Genomic DNA, 22981 nt, shown 5'->3' with positions numbered 1-22981 from the left:
AGTACTGTGTCGATTTTCTATGGACTAACTACAGTGAAGTAAATTTTCTGTTTCCCTTGGCTGTATGCATCATGGTGTTCCACGTTATTGGGAAATACAATTCCCTGGGTGCACACAGACTTGTATGTGCACAAATATAAACACACAGAGTACCATTTCATAGCTTAGTTGTTGAATTTAAAGTAAAAAATAAAGGCATTGTAAAAAATTTATTGTTCTTTCTCAAAAGATTTTAGCAGTCCGAGTAGAATAGTGCAGTTCCTGTGTGTTTAGAATATGATAGCAACATGGATGAATTTCACAAATATAAAGCTATGTGAAAGAAATCATAAAGTAATAGTACAATTCCATTGATGCAAAATTTTAAAGTAAGCACAACTAAATTAAATTACTCTATGATGCATATATAAATGGTACAACTAAAAAGAAAACTAGGAAATTATTATCACAAAAGTCAGGATTATGGTTAACCTTAGGGGAAGCGGGAGAGGTGTTGTAATTGGGGCACATGGGGGAAAAGAATGACTGTGCTGTAGTTACTAAGTATGTTCACTTTGATAATTCATCAGACTGGATGCTAACGATTGGTGCACTTTTCTGTATGTGCCTCTTTGTGCCTTCCTGCTACAGAGCTGTCAGAAGATTAAGAAGGGGAATTAAATATCGTATTCATTCTTGGCTCTATGGACTTTATATTGGCTCTATGGATTTTATAAGTTAAAAGCTGATCTTACCATCTAAATTCATGTCTTATAGTGAGGCTTCTGCAACACTGAGGGTGTGTTGCATATGTTGGAGAGGGGTCTATTTATCGCTCTTGGAAGCCACGTTCCCTCTGTGTGCAGCTGTAGCTGGCTACCTTTGCAGGCTTACCGAAGTGACACCTCATGTATTGTTGTGACTAGGAAAAGAGTCACTAGTGATAAATGGTTTCTAAAAATATGCTTAGAACTGCAGCTTCCAAATCCCTTTTATTATAACAAGAACATTTCTGTTTAGCGGTAGTCAAAAAATAATTGATTTTTTTTTCCTTCTTTGAATTCAGTGGTATCAATAAAGTCCTTGATGCAAGGGCAATTGGAGTGAAAGTGTTTGAAGACTATGCAACAACGTGGTATTGGATTCTCATGTAAGTGAAAGCTTAGGTGTTTCTTCTCCAGCCCCATTCTCATTGTATCTTTGTAGAATTTCTTTCTTCAAATTCCCCATTCATAGTCATGAATAAAAGGTTGACTTGGATTTCAGTTCCTGCCACTTTCTTTTTCAGACAGAGTGAAGATGAGGCAAAGATATTTGGAAATCTGCCCAGTGATAGCAGAAAGTTATAAGAATGTAAATTTAATTTTATTAAATCACTAGTAAAAGTCCTCTTATAAACATATACTTCAAGTCACGCAGGGCCATATCTGTGGTATGTTTGCTTTTCATCGCACGTTACAGTGGATGCAGTGTTATTTCTCTGGTACTCATTTGTCCTCCTCTTGACCTCCAAAGGATCATTCTTATTTTTTAACACAGCCCTTCCACATAATGTGTGTTATCATCATCATCAAAGTCACTGTACTTAAGAGAAGCTGAAAAAGACATTTGAAGGGAAGAGGAGATTTTAAATTTTCAGACATAAGATTTGCATTTCTGAAACATAAAGGAAAATGTAGGAATGGCTTCTGAAGTTAAAAGCATAGGCTCTGCAAGACTGCAAGCTGAGGAGGTGCTCTGATACATGCTGTCATCTATCCAGTGACAGTATTATTAATATTTTCTTTTTAAAGATAATATTTGAAGACAATAAACTCAACCAATGTGCCAAGCTCTGTCTGTTTGGAAACTTGCAGATATCACAAGTGGTGTCAGTTCTTAATAGAAGCATCAGCCAAATTTCCAATCTTAGTGAGTTCTCTTTGATGAAATTACCTAGAAGAATCCAATATGACTTTAACTTGGATATATGGGGGGCAGGGGGGTAAGAAGTACCTCTAGTAGCTCAATCAAACCCCAGGAAGAAATTGAAACAGAAGGGAAATATTCACGCTGCTGATTGGTTGATAAAGTTGCGTGGCCCAGGAGACACAGAAGCCTTATCACAGCTCCAAATAATGGCCCACAGATCACTGGGGACCCAAAATAAATGTCTAGTGAGGTTAGACATCACAAACGATTAGAGATAATTAGACCAGAATGATAATGACTGCAAAATCATGGATTCAGGAACTGTGTGGGGCAGTTATTTTGCTTGTCTTTCTGCCCTAAGTTTGTTCCCTTACTGCTAGAGTGTTATATTACATAACATGGGTAATTATAATATTACATAATATTACATTGGTGGGTAAGTGTGAAGGAAAAAAATAGGACTGTGGCAGATAGGGACTGTGGCAGATAAGGAACTGTGGTTTTTCCTGGAACAACTATTGATTCTGAACTTCAGTTTACCTAGGCACAAAATTGATTCATGTGTAAAGTCCTTGATGGTCCTACTCTTTCACGTGAAAATCTTAACAGCAAAAATTATTTATACTTTTTAACATTATAAATGTTTCTATAGCCAGGTAAAATAATCAAGAATCTTTTTGAATAGAAAAAGTGTTGTCTTGCTGTGCTCATTCTGCTATGTTTAGCACACTGGCCCCCTGTGTTTGTTGTGCATTTTTTCCTCCAGTGGCCTGACTATCGCCATGCTGCTCAGTTGGATGTTTGTGATACTCCTGAGGTTCACAGCTGGCTTCCTCTTCTGGCTCTTCACCTTTGGTGTGATTGGGATTATAGCTTATGGTAGGTATCACCCTCTTAAAATCACCAAATATCAAAATAATCTTTTTCTTTTCAGTCCCCATTATCAATCACCAGAAAGCATTTTCCTTGCAGTGAGTTTAATTATTGCCCTCCAAAAGTTGCTAAATTGAGAACAATTATTTAATTTTGCATATATTGTCTCTATTATTTCTTCTTTATCTTGGAAAAAAAGTGCTATCAGAAAGTTCTACTGTTTTTCTCTACCAGCCTTTGGTCTCATGCCTCATGGGTATTAAGAAGGAGGTGAAAAGAATCCCTTTTAAGTTAATGAAAAATATTTCAGACGATTTCTTTGAGTCCTTTAACTTTTCTATCAGATCAAAGGCCAGGTCTGCACTGTTACAGAAGTGTGATTGATCTGTTTTCCTCTTTCAACTTAGAACTTTTAATCCACGTATTGTCACATATTTTAATAATTGGCCAGTACTCCATAATGAGGCATCACCCTCTAGAGGCAAGTATTCTGAATTACACATTGGATGGAGAGTTACTTTATTTCAAGGTTGAACTCTAATTTTTAACTCAATCCTGCCAAAAGCAGTACAGGTAAAATGCAAACACTAAAAAAGGAATTAAAGTCTCTCCTAACGAACAGTATAGCATTTATGGCAGCTTCTTCTCAGTCTTCTAATAAATGTATGGGCCAATATATGAACGTTTGAGAGGTTTCTATTCAAAATAATTATTTCTGCTACAACACCATTTAGAATGACAATGAGATTTTATGGTCACAGATACCAAAAATAACAATTTCCTATTTTTGTCACTCAAAGAAGAAGAGCTTTAAACATGTCAGCATTAGAAACCAGCAGAATCTGCAAAATCTGTAGCTAGCTTGGGTTCCAATCCCAGCTCCATAATGTAACTGGGAGACTTTGGAAAATTTTAATGATTATAAGCCTCAGTTTCCTTACCCATAACATCAGCACAGTAATGGTATCTCCATCTCACAAGACTGTGAGTGTAAAATGACACAATGAATATAAAGATCTTAGAACAGTCCCTGGAATACAGCAAACACTGAGCATGTCTTGGGGTATTGTTATTATCCTGCTCGTTATCCTAAATAAGTTTCTAGACAATTGTTCACGTCTTTCCAGGTATTATTCCTTATCTGCTCCTCCTGTGCAGCTGCCCGTGAAGAGGTGGGTCAGTCTGGCAGAGGAACGCAAGAATTGCTGTCCTCTAATCTGAAACTCCCAAGAAAGCTTTTTGTCTAAAAGTCATTTTCCTCCTTGGAGCTCAAAATATCCCCTTTCCTTTGCCATCTTAGAAGTTGAGCATGTGAACAATTCTCACTGACCAGAACAAATTAAGAGATATATAGGAGAGGCCATATAACACCATGGTTACAAATATGTATTTGGAGTTTGAAAAAAGGCACAGTTCTAGAATCATCACATATTAATTGTGTGATTCTCTACAAGTACATAGTGTCTCTAATTCATAGTTTCCTCAACTGTATAATAGGAATCTGTGAGTGTTAATAAATAATGTATATAAAGTACTTAGAGAGCTGCCTAGCACATAGTAATTGTTCAGTAAAAGGTATCTATTATTTTGTTATTATGCAGGAATATTATTGAGGAAAGAGGACTTGAAGCCCAGGGAACATACTTTTAAAAACAAACAAACAAACAAACACTAGGACAGGAGTGAGAAGGCAATAGAAAAACAAATTGGAAAACACTGCTGAGATTTTCACATCGACCAGTATGGAAGAATTAATAATCTGAAGGGTCCTCTTGCTATGAAATAATGGCATAAAATAGTATTGTATTGTTTTATGTAATGTATTTTTTTTGATGAGCTTACCAGAAGTAAAGGAAATCTCCCCAAAAGGAAAACCATTTTAAACCCACAAGCTAAACTGTGGGGAACCGAGCAGGAAGCACATATGAAATTATGGGCGGACCATACCAGGGCTACAATCAGGACACTCAGAGCCAGCAGAAGAGTAGAGGGTCAGACCTGAAACTCCTGGAGTAGGTCTGGGATCCTGGAAAACGTATAAAGCGACCCCAGTTTGGTAGTACCCTTTGGTTGCCAACAAAAACAAATATAAATCCCCTCTAGATGAAAGCACCTTCAATTCAGATCACCAGGTTTCCACAGATTAAAATGAACAAAGTATGAGTTACAATCAAAGATTACCAAACATGCAAGGAAATGGTCTTTTGCAAGAAACAAAAGAGAGCTTCCCTAGTGGTGCAGTGGTTAAGAATCCACGACACGGGTTCGAGCCTTGGTCTGGGAAGATCCCACATGCTGCGGAGCAAATAAGCCTGTGCGCCACAACTAGTAAGCCTGTGCTCTAGAGCCCACAAGCCACAACTACTGAAGCCTGTGCGCCTAGAGCCCATGCTCTGCAACAAGAGAAGCCACTGCAATGAGAAGCCCGTGCACCACAACGAAGAGTAGTCCCTGCTCACCACAACTAGAGAAAGCCCGCGCACAGCAATGAAGACCCAACGCAGCCAAAAAATATATATAAGATAAATAAATTTATATAAAATAAAGAAACAAAAGAAACTATAAATATCAGATTGAGGCCTCCAAGAATTCAGATATGGATTGATACAGAACATGAGATAATCATGTATAAAATGTTTAAGAATTAAAAATACAATTAAAAAAAAAGAAATCATCAAAAATATCCAGGCATACATGAAGATGAACCAAATAGAACTTTTCAAAACAAATCAATATAGTGTTAGATTAGAAATTAAATTGATAAGTTAAATAGTAAAATAGAGAATTAATGAACTGAAAGATGAACCTCTGAAATAATTACTCAGAATACAGCAGAATGTGACAAGAGGACAAAATATGATTGTGTGGTTAAGAGAGAGAGAGAATAGATTGAGAAGGGCCTAAAATATATCAACATATTTGAAAGGTATTAGCTGAGAATTTTCTAGAACTGATGAAAGGTATAAATTCAAAGATACAGGAAGCTCTAATTATACCAAGGAGAGTAAGGGAAGTGACACCCATATCTAGTTGTACTTTCTTTTATTTGTTCAGTCAACAAATATTAGTTGAGCAGCTGCTGTGTAACAGGCACTATTCTAGGCTCTTGAGAAAGAACAGTAAACAAAAAGACAAACATTCTGACTCTCTGATACTTATAGCCTAAGCAAATTATCTATTAGAAGGTGATTCTTGCCATGAAAAAAAGAAAAAAGTAGAATAGATAAAGGGGGATTGAGAGTATCATGGTAGGGCAAGGAGAGCAAATTGCAGTATTAGTAGGGTAGGCCTTTTGGAGAAGAGGTCTGAGAAAACACTTGAAGGAGGCAATGGAGTTAGCCATTGGAGATAAAGGAAAAGTTCCAGACAGTGAGTACAGCTAGCACAAAGTCCTGAAGATGGGAGCATGTTGAAGAAATAGCTAGAATGCTTGTATGGATGAGTGTACTGAGTAAAGGGGAGAATAGGAGATGAGGTCATAGAATTTATGGAGGGCCAGAGACTTACAGATTATTGTAAGATCTTGCTTTTACTCTGAGTGAAATGGGGAGGCAAGGTAGGGTTTTGAGTAGAGAAGGGATATGAAATGATGACAGCTTTAGTCCCTGTGTTGAGAAGAAACCATAGTGAGGCAAGAGAAGAAGCAATAAGATCAGTGAAGAGGTTACTGCAGCAATTCATGTGCCAAATGAAGGAAGCTCAGACCAAGGTGGTAGCAATAAGGATGGTCATATAGGTTTTTAATGTAGAACCAACGGAATTTCCTGATGGATTGAATGCAGTTCATAAGAGAGTGTCAGGAGTCAAGGATGACTTCTAAGGTTTTAATCCAAGCAACTGGAGAGATGGAGTTGACATCAACTGAGATAGGGAAGGTTTGAGTGGAGCAAGGTTCTAAACCTTTTGGTTTAGAAATGGGATTGATCAGAAGTGTAATTTTGAACATGTTGAGTTTGAGGTGTTTATTAGGCATTAAAGTGGAGATATCAAGTAGGCAGTTGAATATACAGTCTGGAGTTAGAAAGAGAGAGTTAGCCTAAAGAAATATAGTTAGGGGCTTCCCTGGTGGTGCAGTGGTTGAGAGTCTGCCTGCTGATGCAGGGGACGCGGGTTCGTGCCCTGGTCCAGGAAGATCCCACATGCCACGGAGCGGCTGGGCCCGTAAGCCATGGCCGCTGAGCCTTCATGTCCGGAGCCTGTGCTCCACAATGGGAGAGGCCACAACACTGAGAGGCCCGCGTACTGCAAAAAAAACAAACCAAAAAAAAAAAAAAAAAGAAATATACTTAGGAGTCAGGAGCACTAGAGCCATGAGACTGGCTGAGATTACCCAAAAAAATAGGTATACGTAGAGATGTTCAGAGATCCTCCAACATTAAGAGGTCAGGGAGAAAAGAAGGGACCAGCAAAGACAACTGAGTTAAAACAGGTTTTTTTGAAAACTAAAAGCAGGTGATGTTATAGAAGCCAAGTTAAAAAGCAGCAACAACAACAACAAACAACAAGAAAAGCAGAAAGAGTGATAAACCATGTCAAATGGGGCTGATAGGTCAAGAAAGATGAGAATTGAGAAACTGAGACTAGGCCTTGGATTTAGAAATGTGATGAAATCACTGGTAATCTGATGAGGGCAGTTTTGGTAGAATAATGAGAAAGAAAAGTCTGGTTAGAGTGGATTGAAAGAGGATGGGAGGAGAGGAACTGCAGATAGACAATATAGATGGCTACTTTGTAGAGTTTTATTGCAGTGGGGAGTAATTGGGCAGTGGATTGGGGGAAGAGTGTCAAAAGTAGAATATCTTTTGTTTTATTCTTTAAGATGTGAGAAAGAACAACATGCTTGTATACTGTTTGGAATGACCCATTAGAGAGCAAGAAATTAATGATGTAAAAGAAAGAAATTGTGAAACTTCAGAAGACCAAAGACAAAAGACTTTTAAAACAACTGGAGAGAAAAGACAGATCATATACAAAGGAAGAATTAAGCTGAAGAAGACTTTTTTTCTAATTATAAAATTTTTAATTTCTTTTTATTTTTGGCTGCATTGAGTCTTTGTTGCTGCATGTGGGCTTTCTCGAGTTGCGTCGAACGCGGGCTACTCTTTTTTTTTTTTTTTTTTGTGGTATGCGGGTTTCTCACTGTTGTGGCCTCTCCCATTGTGGAGCACAGGCTCCGGATGCGCAGGCTCAGCAGCCATGGCTCACGGGCCTAGCCACTCTGCGGCATGTGGGATCTTCCCGGACTGGGACACAAACCCGTGTCCCCTGCATCGGCAGGTGGACTCTCAACCACTGTGCCACCAGGGAAGCCCCCAGGCTACTCTTTATTGCAGTGTGCAGGCTTCTCATTGCGGTGGCTTCTCTTGTTTCGCAGCATGGGATCTAGGTGTGCAGGCTTCAGTAGTTGTGGCATGTGGGCTCAGTAGTTGTGGCTCGCAGGCTCTAGAGCACAGGCTCATAGTTGTGGTGCACGGGCTTATTTGCTCCATGGCATGTGGAATCTTCCCAGACCAGGGATCAAACCCGTGTCCCCTTCATTGGCAGGCGGATTCTTAACCACTGGGCCACCAGGGAAGTCCCTGAAGCAGACTTTTTGACAGCAACAAAAGAAGTAGAATAATACCTTCAAAGAGCTAAGAAAAAATAACAGTCAACCTACAGCTGTACACCCAGCAAAACTATCTTTCAAGAATAAGAGTAACATAAAGATATTTTAAGATAAGTAAAAACCAGAGTTTAGGGGCTTCCCTGATGGCGCATGGTTGAGAGTCCACCTGCCGATGCAGGGGACACAGGTTTGTGCCCTGGTCTGGGAGGATCCACATGCCGTGGAGTGGCTGGGCCCGTGAGCCATGGCCGCTGGGCCTGCGCGTCCGGAGCCTGTGCTCCACAATGGGAGAGGCCCACGTACCGCAAAAAACAAACAAACAAAAAACAGATTTTACAAATAGACATATACTAAAGGAATGCCTACTTCAAGAAGGAAAATGATTCCACAAAAATGTATGAGATTCAAGAAAGAATGACGAGCAAAGAAAATGAATTGGTAAATGTGTAGGTAGAGTGTAACAACCTTTGTATAAAATAATGATAATATCCAATTTTTTGAGGTCTAACTGTACATAAGTAAAATACAGAGGAATAATCAGACTGGGGTGATTATTGAGTAATCTAAGTTTCTTGTATTTCCTTGTGTTGACTTTAGACTTGGTTAGTAAGTACACATAGTCAGTTTGCAAGGGTAATTTATTCTAAAAACAGAGAAGACATCTCTGAACCAGTAGAGGGGAAAAATAGAATATAAGTAAACAAACAAAAACTGATCAATTTTTAAAGGACAAGAATTGGAAGAAAAGAAGTACAGATACAAAGTGGAACTGGAAAAGCAAAAAGTAAGAAGGTTGAAAAATAAATATAGCAATACATTAAATATAAATTTATTAAGCTCATCATGTAGAATACAGAGATTGTCAGGTCAGATTAAGATATAAATATACAAATTGGAGCTGTGCTATTTACATAAGTTACACAAAACATAAGGAAATTGGAAGTTTCAAAGTGAAGGGATAGATAAAAATATACTAACAATCATTAACCAAAAGAAAGCTTCCATAGCCATAATAATATCAGACAAAATAGATTTTGGAATGAAAAGCATTGCTAGAGATATAAAGGATACAATTTACTAAAAAGATATACTAATTCTAAACATGTATGCATCTAAAAATAGCCTCAAAAGTCATAGAACTATAAGAATTAATAATAAATCAATAAATAATAAATCTTTATGGGATATAAATACCCCTTAAGGAGATATTTCAATGTATCTTTCTGCTACAATAAGAGAATAATAAGCACAGGATTCAGAATAATTGTTCTTTGGCAGGGAGACGCGGTAGTTATGATAGGATGAAAATCTCAGGTAGAAGAAAAATTTTTATTTTGTGTAATTAGAGCAAAATTAGTATGATAAAATCTTAAGATAGGTGATGCATTCATATGTGTTTATTTTACTGTATGCTTTAAAACCAACATCTGCATTACATATAATTTTGAATGTATCAAATATTCCATAAAGCATTTTTAAAGGAATTTTTAAAAATTCACAGGGAAAGCAGTGTCTAAAAGGAAGGAATTTATCTTATATTTCTTTGAGAAACAACTGTCCTTTCTAATTTAGTTTTTTGTATTTCCATGGGCCATACCCTCTCACCTTGTATCTAGGAAAAAAACTGGTTAGTTTACACTTAGAGGTTTTAAAAGCTATTTTCCTCATTATTGCTAGAACATATCCAACGGACCTAATCTAGACCCATGGGTCATTAAAATAAATAGGCCTCTTAACTCTGTTTTTTACTCCAACTTTATCTAGACCATGTGAAAAGTCATATACAGTTTGAAACACAGAGTCTTAGGGAAAATACAGTAAGTCCATGTTTGCCTTGCCTGGACACAGTCTTTGATAAGAATATGCTTTTAGATAGTTCCATCAAGGCATTCCTTCACCATCGAAAAGATTTCACAAGGGCTTTTTTCAACTTAAATTATTTTTTAAATTTGCTTTTTAAATAGATTATATGTTAAAAGATAAAATGTTTATACAGTGAAAATTTTCCTTCTCATTCTACTCTTTAGTCACCAAGTTTCCCACCCTGGAAGCAAAAAATATTGTATTTCTATGTATCCTCCCAGAGATACTTTATGTGTGTATAAGAAAATATATATAGTTCTTACTTCTTATATGAATTATAGCATATTTTTATATCATTTTGTACTTTTCTTTTTTCCACTTAACAAAACATCTGGTGATCATTCACTAACACTAGACTTTCTCCTCTTTATATGGAAATGCAGTATTCTACTGTACAAATACACCATATTTTTTTTTTTTTTTTTTTTTTTTTTTTTTTTTTTTTTTGCGGTACGTGGGCCTCTCACTGTTGTGGCCTCTCCCGTTGCAGAGCACAGGCTCCGGACGCACAGGCTCAGCGGCCATGGCTCACGGGCCCAGCTGCTCCACAATATGTGGGATCTTCCCGGACTGGGGCACGAACCCGTGTCCCCTGCATCGGCAGGTGGACTCTCAACCACTGTGCCACCAGGGAAGCCCAATATACCATAATTTTTTTAACCAGTCGCTATTGATGGACATTAAGGTTGTTTCTAGTTAAAAGGTCATGTAAAGCCAGATGTTGCCACAGTCATCCAGACAAACACTGAAAACATTTATACTGAATACAGTAGCACATTTAGACTATTAGATGCACATAAAATATTTAATGTGAAATATGAATCTTGCCTTTGTAAAAATGACCATGCTGATCAATTTCATGTAGATATGTGTTATAAGTGTATAGCTTATATTTCAGAAAATAACATTTTATATTAGTCTACTTTTCTCTCCTTTTCAAGGAATATGGCACTGTTACCGGGAATACAGCAGTCTTCAGGGACAGCCAAATTCTCACTTAACTGTATTTCACATCGGGATTCAGACTGATATAAGCATGTACTTTCAACTGAAACAAACATGGTTCGCAATTAGTGAGTGGATTTTAAAAACTTGTTTGTTAAAATTGTAATAACAAGAAAGCATCTTTTTGTGTAAAGGAAAACTTGGGTTGGTATAACTTGTTAAAATATACTTATTGCTAATGTCATTAAAATAAGTGTGTCTATAATAATACTAGCTACAATAAATGGAAAAGTCATTGAGGAGAATTTATTATATAATCTAGGAAAATGTTACTTTACAATGACCTCAAGCTATTTGCCTTCAACTTAAAATGGGTTGGATATAGACATTTATAGCCATTAATCTGATATCCAAGAAAGGTATTTTAAAAGGAAAAAATGCTTGATTTTTCAAACTTGTTTTTAAAAATAGAAAAAGGAAAAAGAAAAATAAGAAACAACAAATTTTTCATAGCAAGACTTTTAAACAACTTGTTATAGAATTGGAATAATAAGTAACTGAAAAGAAATTTACATTTTTGAAATGTTTATTTAGATTGAGTTAGTTAAGGGTAATATTAACAAAAATTTTAAAAGCTAGATGATTTCAGAGATGGCTTCAACCCTATATTTTTAGAATTGTTTTATTATACTATTCCTTGCACTTTACAGAGATTCATGTTATTTATTCAAGATTTTAAAGATGATCTGTAATTACATGGTGCTTTAAAAATATTTCATCTTCATATATTGTTGAAGTTAGAGAGCCAGGGAAGACAAGTTTGAGGATGCCTGGTAAGGAGCCCAGAGGTAGCCTAAGAGGGGGGCAGTATCTTGGAGAGTATCATGATTCCAGCATGGATCCCATCACGATAAATCTGAAATCTAAATTTTGCCACTTCACCCAAAACTCATCAGGGACAGGCTCACAACATGTCACCAGAGTGCCTTTTTATTCGTTAAAACTATTAGGGTACTCTCTCTGTGACCAGAATACAGACATATATACCACCTAGGACACTGCTTTCCTGGGGTCAAGGCATATGGGGAATAAGATTACTAATGAGAAAGTTTTTTAGCAGAGACCCTTGGATAGTCTTGAGAGATGTTTTCTTCAGGCTCATGACAAGCTTGATGACCTAGCTCTGCTGCACAGAAGCCCCCACCAGATTCCTTTGTCTGCCAAATTCAGTTTTTCTCTGTTCCTTGGATAGTGCTAGATCAAAATGCCAAATTCTTGCTCTTTGGGTTCCCATTTCTAGCCCTCATGCAGCTAATTCCCTTCACATAACACATTATTTTTTCAAATATGTTTCAGAAGAACTTCATTGATAGCCATTTTTTTTAACTATAAAAATCAGGTGTCTTAGAACTTATATTCTCTTTACTTTTTCTGAATTTGAGTGATTCCATATCTCCTCAGCAGTCCACTTACTGTCATCTGTCTTATCTAAAGATGACAAATCTCATCCATTATGTATTGAAACCTCTAGTTTTACTCTCAGATGGATCTTAGTTACAGGTTCTATGGTCATCCTGCTGCTGTCTCTTAAGGACCTTAAACACAAAAATCATTGAGATGATCAGAATCTGCCATTGGAAAAGTTGATAGGTACTTTGAGGAGAAAACAGGACTTGCTTTTATTTTCAAGTCTAGCAATACTTATCTTTCCTCAAATGAATGTTAGCTTTCACAACTCATTTATCAGACATTAATTGATTACTTGCTCTGTGTTTGATGAAATCCTAGGCACCAGAGACAAGGGTATATGTATGAAATTATACTAATTGACAGAAACACAAAAAATATGCAGTTATACATGCAAAAATTATAATTTTTATGAGTCTTGGATTGTGTTAGGAGATGGTTCTATTCTCATTTCTATTAATTATCCCAGCCTCCTTGGTAAAGTTAGATTTATACCAGCTTCTCTATAGGGGCTCAAAAAATATGTTTCTATTGTTTGCTATTGCTCAAACAAAAGGAGGGAATATAATATATAAATTCAAAAGACAGTTAAATTTCTCTAATATAACCATTTAAAATATGTAATTTTGTAAAGGTACAAATTTAATATGCAATGTTCTTTTTCAATGCAATTTCAGAACATAAAGTGACTGATATATTTCATATTCTTAAGTTTGTCCAAAGAAGATAATGATTTTAGGTTAATATGGCTATACTCCACAATTTTGGACTCAGTTTAGTTTTAAAAGAATCAAATTTGCATAAAAACATAAATACATTGTTTAACTAAAAGAAGATGTAGTAGCTAGATGATACGTTACTAAGATCCTCCCACATCTCTGGGTTAACTGATTTCTACTTACTTGGAGATACTAACTGAAGTGTGATCTATCATCTGAATCTCAGTGGTATAACAATAGAATGAAATAATGAGTGCCCTATCACTGGAAGTGTTCAGACATGAGCGGAATAACTATCTAGAAAGAACGTTAGAACGGATTCTTTCATGGGTAGGAATTTAACTTTCCATTAGGTTTCTTTTATAATTTCAGATTTTGTTATTAGCAGTACTATATTTCCTTAATTTAGGATCCATACCTTTTCACTTTTTAACATCTCTGAGGTCATGATGCATTTTATAATCAATGAATAGACATTTAATAAAGGATTTCTTTACTTTTCCTGAAAGGACATTACTAAATTGAAGGTATGTCCTAGAATTGAAGAAATATAGTAATTAGGACTGTTTGGCTTTAAATAAAAAGAAACAAAGGAACAAGTTGGAGGCAAGGCAGGGGTATTTATTCTAAGAATATAGAAGTGTCTCACCAAACTCAAAGTAGCAGAAAAGCAGCTGGACTTTCAAGTGTATGTGGATCCAGGGAAAAAAAGCCAAAAAGGAGCCAAGATTTCCTCCACTTGCTCTCTTTCTTTGCACATATACATTTTATTCTTTCTTTACAGGTTCACTTACTTCACATAAAGATGGTTTTTACACAGTTTATTAAATGTGTATAACTCTTAGTTCAAGAGGTTTATAAACTTCAATTCAAAACCGAACTAGATTCCCTTAATTCTAATTCTGAGACTTTTATTGCACAACTTGGGTTGGGTTTACACTCTGATTTCATCAATGGCAGCCATGATAGGTGGAGTGTGAAACTTAAAATGTGGCATCTCAGAACCCACCCCGTCCATCAGCAAGATCAATTAATTAAGAGGAACTGTGAGTGGGGAGGCAGTCCAGAAATTTTCTTCTGTAATGATTCTCTTACTCAAAGGAGTGAAAGTGAAAACATCTAAAATAGAGTTGCCTAAAGCAGCCCTTCCTTCCTTCCATGCCTATTTTCTCATTTCTACAAATGGTGTGAAATGTTTCCATAGATAAAATGAAGCCTGTCCAACTGAGTTGTTTAAACTCTAACTAAAAGTTTTAATCTAGATTTTTTTAGCGTTTCTGGGAGGTTTTGAAAGCTAATTTCTAAAACTGGTATTTTGGGAGAGGTATCACTGCTTAAATTATGAAGTGTCAGAATTGGTAGAAATAATCATGAAGATCAGTCCCAACTTTTACAGAGAAAGTTTGCTTTTTGGATTGATTTGCATTGCACACTATTTTTTTTCCCCCTGTTTAAAGTGATAATACTCTGCATCCTTGAAGTGTTCATCATCCTCATCCTGATCTTCCTCAGGGACCGAATCCGCATCTCCATTGCCCTGCTGAAGGAGGGGAGCAAGTAAGGCCTTGATGAAGAAACTCATATACTGTATATCAATCAGTCATATCGGTCACTGCTTATTTGTAGATGCCCCAGACTATTTTCCCTTTAAGATGGCTTGTTAAATCTGCTTTCCATTCAAGAATACTTGTTCAAGTTCAGACTCTGCCACGTATTAAAATCTTCATGCTAACAAATCTTTCAAAATCCCCAAACCTCAATTATCATAGGGTAAAATAAATCTAAAACCCGTGTATTCTATGCACTAGCACTTTTTTTTTAACACCAAATATATGTTAGGAGGATAACTTATGTGAAAGTAAGTGATAAAGTGTTATATAAAAGTTAGTTATATTATTCCCATACTGAGTCATATGTTAATATTAATGGTTGAGATCATTTGCAGAACTTTAAATCAACATAATTCTATAAAGTCAATTATGTGCTTTTGCTAGTTTTGTATAAGTAACAAAACTTGCCAGTAGACAGAATAATTGGTCCTAGCACTACCAGACTATACATTTTGTATCTACAGCTCTCAATTCAGGAACATTTTATACCCAGAGCCATTTTTATTTTAAAATGCTACAGAATAAACAATTTTTCATAAAATTCATGTTGTGAGGTAATAACACCTACAGTTTCTAAACTATTCCAAAAGGTCACTTGAGGATAATACTTTAAGCTTTTGAATAATGCATGGAAACAGCAAGGAAAGTGTTACTACAAAGCCAATAGGTCATGTTCTCTATTTAGAATGATGGAAACTGAGGTGTTAATGACCAAGGACCAAATTATTTTAAATAGTCTTTAAGGATTGTTTTAACAAAATCATCATCTATAATAATGATAGTGCCACCTAAATCCAGTGTTTGAAATAGTTAACAAGCAGTTTGTTAAATTAAACTCTCTCCTTCCCACAATAACTGAAGCCCTATCATTAGCCACTGAAAACTACTGACTTGCTGGGTTATTTCTTAAATAATATGATATTGTACAATTCACTTATCCCACTGCTATGCCTCTAAATGTGTGTGTGTGTGTGTGTGTGTGTGTGTGTGTGTGTGTGTGTGTGTGTGTGTGTGAAAGGGCAGTTACTACTGTGACTGGTTAATAATTTTTTTTCAAGGGAAAATAAGAGCTGGAATAAATGTGCATGAGAATACAGGGTAAACATAGGGATGCCCAATAATTCACTGAACAGCAGTGTCTGGGGAAAAGAGAGAATAGCATAGCCCAAATAGTGAGGTGGAGAAGGTAACAAATACAAAAATGAATCTAAAATGTGTCAATGCATTAGGAGTGGAAATAGTTCCATCATAGTTCTCAGTGGCTATATCAAACAGCATAGGGTTAATTCAGTATCATATGCTGAAAAGATTATAGGGCAACTAGGATATGAATATTTTAGAAACCATATCTTAGGAGGAAACATCAAAAGAATTATTACCCTGGAGAATAAAAGAATAATGAGTTGCTTGAAGGGTTGCTGTATGGAAAAGGTGGTCATTTCTTCTCCAGAAGGTAGTGGATGTGAATTACATGCAGGCAGATAAGGAAGAACTTTCTAATACTTTGGTTGTTAAGAAAATAGAATAAGCTGTGTCATATAAAAGTAAGTTCCTTTCACTCAATGAGATCACCAGAGACTAATGAACATGTTTTGAAGATAGTTCAGAAGGGATTCTTAAATTAGGGATGGATTCTCACATTTGATCAGATGACCTTCAAGGTCCTCTCTAATTTTAAAAGTCTAAGGAAAAGGGAGAAATACCATGATTATAATTCATCAAATATTTATGCATCAGTCAGAAATAACCAAAGAGGAGAAGGTTTGGGGAACGTTTGGCAGGAATCAAACATGAGCATTGAAAGAATGCCTCTAACTTACTAAACATGAATAAATAAAAATTTAAAACCAACTAAGTATACATCAGCAAAAAAGAGTTGATGGTTATTACCACTGTTCTTAGAATGAATTCAGTCAAAGGCTTATTTCTAGTTCTAACAGATAAAATTTTAATTGAGAAATTATAACTGGATCATTTTCAGTTTCAACTATTTGTTTTATTTTAGAGCCATTGGATACATCCCTACTACCTTAATTTATCCAGTTTTAACTTTCATTTTCCTCTCAATCTGCATTTCCTACTGGGCTGTGATAGCAGTGTATCCTTTGGTAATTGAACCCTTCAAACCTCAGGTACACACTACTATTCAGGAGCTAGGAGTTTGTGTCTGTTTCCATCTGGGAAAGACTAGGAACATCCTAAAGATATAATTGAGATGATGATGATGATGATGATGATGATGGTAATGATGGAGATTATGATTGCTAAGCTCTAAAAATGTTTCAGTGTACCAATTGAATTTCCCCTCAGATAGGTCACATGGTACATTTTGTTTTATTTTGTCTTCACATGTGGTACTCCTCCTTTGCAATATGTAAAAAAATCTTTTTATATTTCACTGTATTTTTTTGTTTTGTTTTGTTTTTTGCAGTACGCGGGCCTCTCACTGTTGTGGTCTCTCCCATTGCGGAGCACAGGCTCCGGATGCGCAGGCTCAGTGGCCATGGCTCAGGGGCCTAGCCGCTCCGCGGCATGTGGGATCTCCCTGGACTGGGGCACGAACCCGTGTCCCCTGCATCGGCAGGTGGACTCTCAACCACTGCGCCACCAGGGAAGCCCATATTTCACTGTTTTTAAGGGGCCACTCAGTGCAGCTGACCCACGTTATATTACTCTGGGTCTGAGAATGAATGAATTATTAAAAGGTTCATTTTTTGTAATTAATCTTTCAGTGGACTTTTGAGTTATTTGCATTACTTTCTTGTCCATTTACATTCAATCTACCAGCAAATAATTTATCCTTAACAGAGTTCACTCAGTTACTTGGCTACATCAGGGGTACCTATATACAAAGTCATAGCCCCAGAGGGGCAATGTAAACATGAAAATAAAACCTGTAATCCAGAGGTAAGTAAAACAAACTCTTTTATTTACTTCAATACAGAACTCTACTGTATTTCATCTAGCAGTAGTGGTAGGAATCATCCTGAAATAGAGACCATGTGCATTGATGAGGATCACTGTAGAGAAGGGGAGGGTGGGTCAAGTGTTAGCAGGAGAGCACTGAAAATGGTAGGCAGAATAGAGAGAAAGCACTGCTATTTCCTGAGCTCACTTGTCCTGTCATACACCTAAGAAGCAGGCACAGTCAACAACAACACTAAGAAATGTGAAATTATAGTGGATGCAGACTGATGAACATACGAAGGAAAAATGAGGTACTTTCCAGAGCTCATTAAAGAATTGTATAAAGTGGTGTTATAGAAAATAGAAATAACAGCAGAAGCTAATAGGAAAAAAGAAAGAGCTGGGATTGGGGGCCACACAAGAGAAGGCAAGGAAGGTGTTATCTTGGAATAGCACTTAATATTATATTATTCGTGTTTTTTTTTTCCTGAGTGCAGATTTTTAATACAACTGAAATTGCCAAAGCTTGCCCTGGGGCTCAGTGTCATTTTGCTTTCTATGGTGGAAAGAGCCTGTACCATCAATATATCACTACCTTCCAGATATTCAATCTATTTGTCTTTCTCTGGCTTATAAATTTTGTCATTGCATTGGGTCAGTGTGCCCTTGCTGGTGCCTTTGCTTCTTATTACTGGGCCTTGAAAAAACCTGATGACATCCCACCATATCCACTTTTTACTGCATTTGGACGAGCCATAAGGTAAGTTTCACACTGAAACCTACACCTATCTTCCCAGTTATGTTTAGTGTGCTTATAATTCAATCTTATAATTCAAGTGGCAAAGTACTTGAGGTCAAAGATATAATTCAAGATTCATAGATGTCCACTGGCTTTGTCTGGTTTTATAGCCACAGTTTTATAATCCCTACCCAGGCAATATCCTTCTAAAAGGTTACTGGAGAGAAGAGGTAGGGGAGGGCACCAAATTAAAGATTAAGGACTAGTCTGTGCTTCCTCATTGCTCAGCTCAAACATAAAATCATCATAAGATGACAGGCTATTGGTATCATTTTCATAGATGAAGTGCAAAACGGATGTATATGGTTTAAAATCCTCTATGGAGACCTTTGTCAATCTGAATAAGAGAGTATAAGAAGCTCTTTCCTATCAATCCTTCTGCAGATCCCTTTTACCAATAAAAATTAACTAACATCCTTTTAGTTAATAGTAAAAATATTTTAACTTTTATTCTCATTTTATCTTTGCCCAGATATCACACTGGATCCCTAGCATTTGGATCTTTAATTCTTGCAGTAGTACAAATGTTCAGATTAATCCTAGAATACTTGGACAAACGTCTTAAAGGTAAGATTCCAGAATTCATCTTTTCTCGGACTTCCTGACTTCTGTGAATAGAATAGATTGGGTCAGGGGGTTGGGAGGGACATAATGACTGTAACTTGGACACAGTAATAAGGATGGATGTGGTCAGATTGGGGAGATGTTTGGAAGGAAAAGCCAATAGGACTTGAGGGATGGAACATGGTGGGGGGTGGGGAGGGGAGCAGTGGTAAAATAGAGTAAAAGTGTGTGATGCTGTTTACTAAGATATGGAAACCAGTAGAAACAAATTTCAAAGAAGAGATTTAAAGCTGTGTTTTTGACCTGTTAATATTGAGAAGCATGGTGGAGATGTCAGGCAGTTCCAAGTCCAGAGCTCAGGACACGTCAGGCTTAAAATATAAATCTGGCCATTGGCATAAATCTTCATACAGGACACATACAGTTTACAAACACATAAACTCTGCTTGGGTTGTACTTTAAAAGATTTTATTATTAATTATCAAAATAATCTTGAAACAGAGCAACCAAGTTGGAACACTTACATTTCCTGATTTCAAAACTTAATACAAAGCTACAGTAATCAAAACAGTGTGGCACTGGCATAAGGACAGACATATAGACCTGGAAAAGAATAGAGAGCACTAAAATAAATGCTCACATATAAGACTATTCAGTAGGGGAAGGAGAGTTTTTTTCAGCTAATGTTACTAGGAAAACTGGATATCTACATTCAAAAGAATGAAGATGGACCCTTACTTTACACCATATACATAAATTAATTCAAAATGGATCAAAGACTTAAACATAAAAGCTAAGACTATAAAAGCCTTAGAAGAAAGCATAGGAAGAAATCTTCTTGACATTGGATTTAATGATGATTTCATTATTTTAATGATCATTTTAATGATGATATGACACCAAAAATACAGGTAACAAAAGAAAAAACAGATAAAGTAGAATTCATCAAAAAAAAATGTCTGTGCATCAAAGGACACTATCAAGAGAGTGAAAAGACAACCCACAGAATGGGAGGAGATATTTGCAAATCATATATTAGATAAGCAACTAATATTTATAATATATAAATAACTCCTACAACTCAACAATAAACAAACAACCTATTTCAACATGGGCAAAGGATTTTTTTAATTAAGTAAATTTTTTCAGCTTTATTGAGGTATAATTGACAAATAAAATTGTAATATTTTTAAAGTATACAACATGATGATTTAATACACATATACATTGTGAAAGGATTCCCACATTTAAGGTGGGACACATCTGTCCTCCTCATATATTTCTTTTTTTTTTCCTTTTTTGGTGAGAATGCTTAAGTTCTACTCTCTTAGCAAATTTCAATTATACAATACAGTATACTCAACTATACTCATCATGTTCTACATTAGATCCTAATACCTTAGTCATCTTATAGCTGAAAGTTTGTACCCTTTTACCAGCCTCTCCCAATTTCTCCCACTCCCAGCGTATGGCAACCACCATTCTATTCTATTTACATGCATTCAACATTTTTTCCCCACGTATAAGCAATACCATGCATATTTGTTTTTGTGTGGCTTATTTCACTTAGCATAATGCCCTTCAGGTTCATCCATGTTATTGCAAAAGCAGGATTTCTTTCTTTTTAAGGCTGAATAATATTCCATTGTGTATATATAACGTAATTTATCTATAGATCCATTTAATGACACTTAAGTTGTTTCCATACATTAGATACTATAAATAATGCTGCAGTGAACATTGGAGTACAAATATCTCTTCAAGATAGTGATTTTGTTTCCTCCAATTATATATACAGAATTAGAATTGCTGGATCATATAGTAGTTCTATTTTTAATTTCTTGAGTAACCTCCGTACTGTTTTCCACAATGGAGTAATCAATTCAGATTCCTACCAATAGTGTACAAGGGTTCCCTTTTCTCTTCATCCTTACCAACACTTGTTACCTCTTGTTTTTTTGATAAGAGATATCCTAACAGCTATGAGGTGATATCTCACTGAGGTTTTGATTTGCATATCTCTGATAATAATGTTGAGCACTTTTCATGCACCTATTGGCCATTTTTATGTCTTCTTTGAAACAATGTCTATTCAGGTTCTTTGCCCATTTTTTATTGGGTTATTTGTGTGTTTTTGGCTGTTGAGTTCTATAAATTCCTTGTATATTTTGGATATTAACTCCTTATTACATATGTGGTTTGCAAATATTTTCTCCCATTCAGTAGGTCACCTTTTCATTTGTTGATGGTTTCCTTTGCTGTGCAGAAGCTTTTTAGTTTGATGTAGTCTCACTTGCTTATTTTTACTTTTGTTGCCTTTGCTTTTGGTGTGAAATCCAAAAAATCATTGCCAAGACCAATGTCAAGGAGCTTACAACTATAAAATCTTCTAGGTTTCGGGTTTTACTTTCAAGTCTTTAATCCATTTTGAGTTGATTATTGTGTATGGTGTAAGATAAAGGTCCAATTTCACTCTTTTGCATGTAGATGCCTAGTTTTCCTAGCACCATTTATTAAAGAGACTATCCTTTCCCCATTATATATTCTTGACTCCTTTGTCAAAAATTAATTAACTATATTGAATGGGTTATTTCTGGGCTCTCTATTCTCTTCCATTCATCTATGTGTCTATTTTCATACTGATACCATACTGTTTTGATTACTATAGTTTGTAATAGAGGTTGAAATCAGGAAGTGTAATGCCTTTAGCGTTGTTATTCTTTCTTGATTGCTTAGGATCTTTTGTGGTTTCGTACAAATTTTAGGATTGGTTTTTTTATTTCTGTGAAAAATGGCATTGAAATTTTGATAAGGATTGCATGGAATTTGTAGATCACTTTGGGTACTACGAACATTCTAACAATATTAATTCTTCCAATCCATGAACATGGAATATTTGCCACTTATTTGTTTCTTCAATTTCTTTTGTCTACAGCTCACAGTTTTCAATGCACAAATATTGGGTTGGCCAAAAATTTCATTTGGGTTTTTCCATAACATGGCAAAACCAGAACAAACTTTTGGTCAACCCAATAATTCTCCTCATTATTTAAATTTATTCCTAGGTATTTTATTGTTTTCATGCAATTGTAAATGAAATTTTACTCTTGATTTCTCTTTCCAATAGTTAGTTGTTGGTGTATAGAAAGGCAACTGATTTCTGTATATTGATTTTATTTCCTGAAACTTTACTGATTTCATTTATTAGCTCTAATATTTTTTTGGTGGACACTATAGGGTTTTCTATATATAATATTATGTGATCTGCAAACAGAGACAGTCTTACTTCTTGATTTCTGATTAGGATACCTTTTATTTCTTTTATTTGTCTAATTGCTCTGGCTAGGACTTCCAAGTACCAAATTGAAAAAAAAGTGGCAAAAAAAAAAAAAAAAGAAAAAGAAAAAAGTGGCAAGAGTAGGCATCCTTGTGTTGTTCCTAATCTTAGAGGAAAAGCTTTTGGCTTTTCACCAGTGAGTATGATGTTAGCTGTGGGCTTATCACATATGGTCTTGATTATGATGAGGCCTTCTATAACCAGTTTATTGAGAGTTTTTATTACTAAAGGAGGTTGAATTTTGTCAAGTAATTTTTCTGCATCTATTGAGATAATCATGATTTCCTCCTTCATTTTGTTAATGCGCAGCATCACATTTATTGATTTGCATATGTTAAATCATACTTGCATCCCTGGAATAAATCCTACTTCATCTTGGTATATGATTCTTTTAATCTA

General features: G+C 35.8%; 1 protein-coding gene across 1 annotated transcript in view; it reads left to right on the top strand.

Annotated features, from left to right (window-relative positions):
- Positions 1–22981, top strand: part of SLC44A5 (solute carrier family 44 member 5) — a 194008-nt gene that overhangs the window by 149693 nt on the left and 21334 nt on the right. Inside the window, exons 8-15 of the mRNA XM_060119582.1 lie at positions 1046–1129; positions 2657–2769; positions 11176–11307; positions 14823–14922; positions 16981–17073; positions 17795–17882; positions 18380–18642; positions 19154–19248. Coding sequence (XP_059975565.1) covers positions 1046–1129; positions 2657–2769; positions 11176–11307; positions 14823–14922; positions 16981–17073; positions 17795–17882; positions 18380–18642; positions 19154–19248 — 968 coding nt within the window. The remainder of the gene's footprint in view (positions 1–1045; positions 1130–2656; positions 2770–11175; positions 11308–14822; positions 14923–16980; positions 17074–17794; positions 17883–18379; positions 18643–19153; positions 19249–22981) is intronic.

The sequence above is a fragment of the Mesoplodon densirostris genome, chromosome 2 (assembly GCF_025265405.1).
Source record: "Mesoplodon densirostris isolate mMesDen1 chromosome 2, mMesDen1 primary haplotype, whole genome shotgun sequence".
Classification (NCBI taxonomy): Eukaryota; Metazoa; Chordata; class Mammalia; order Artiodactyla; family Ziphiidae; genus Mesoplodon; species Mesoplodon densirostris.
Note: the sequence above shows the minus strand (reverse complement) of the source record. Positions and strands in the feature narration are given on the sequence as shown.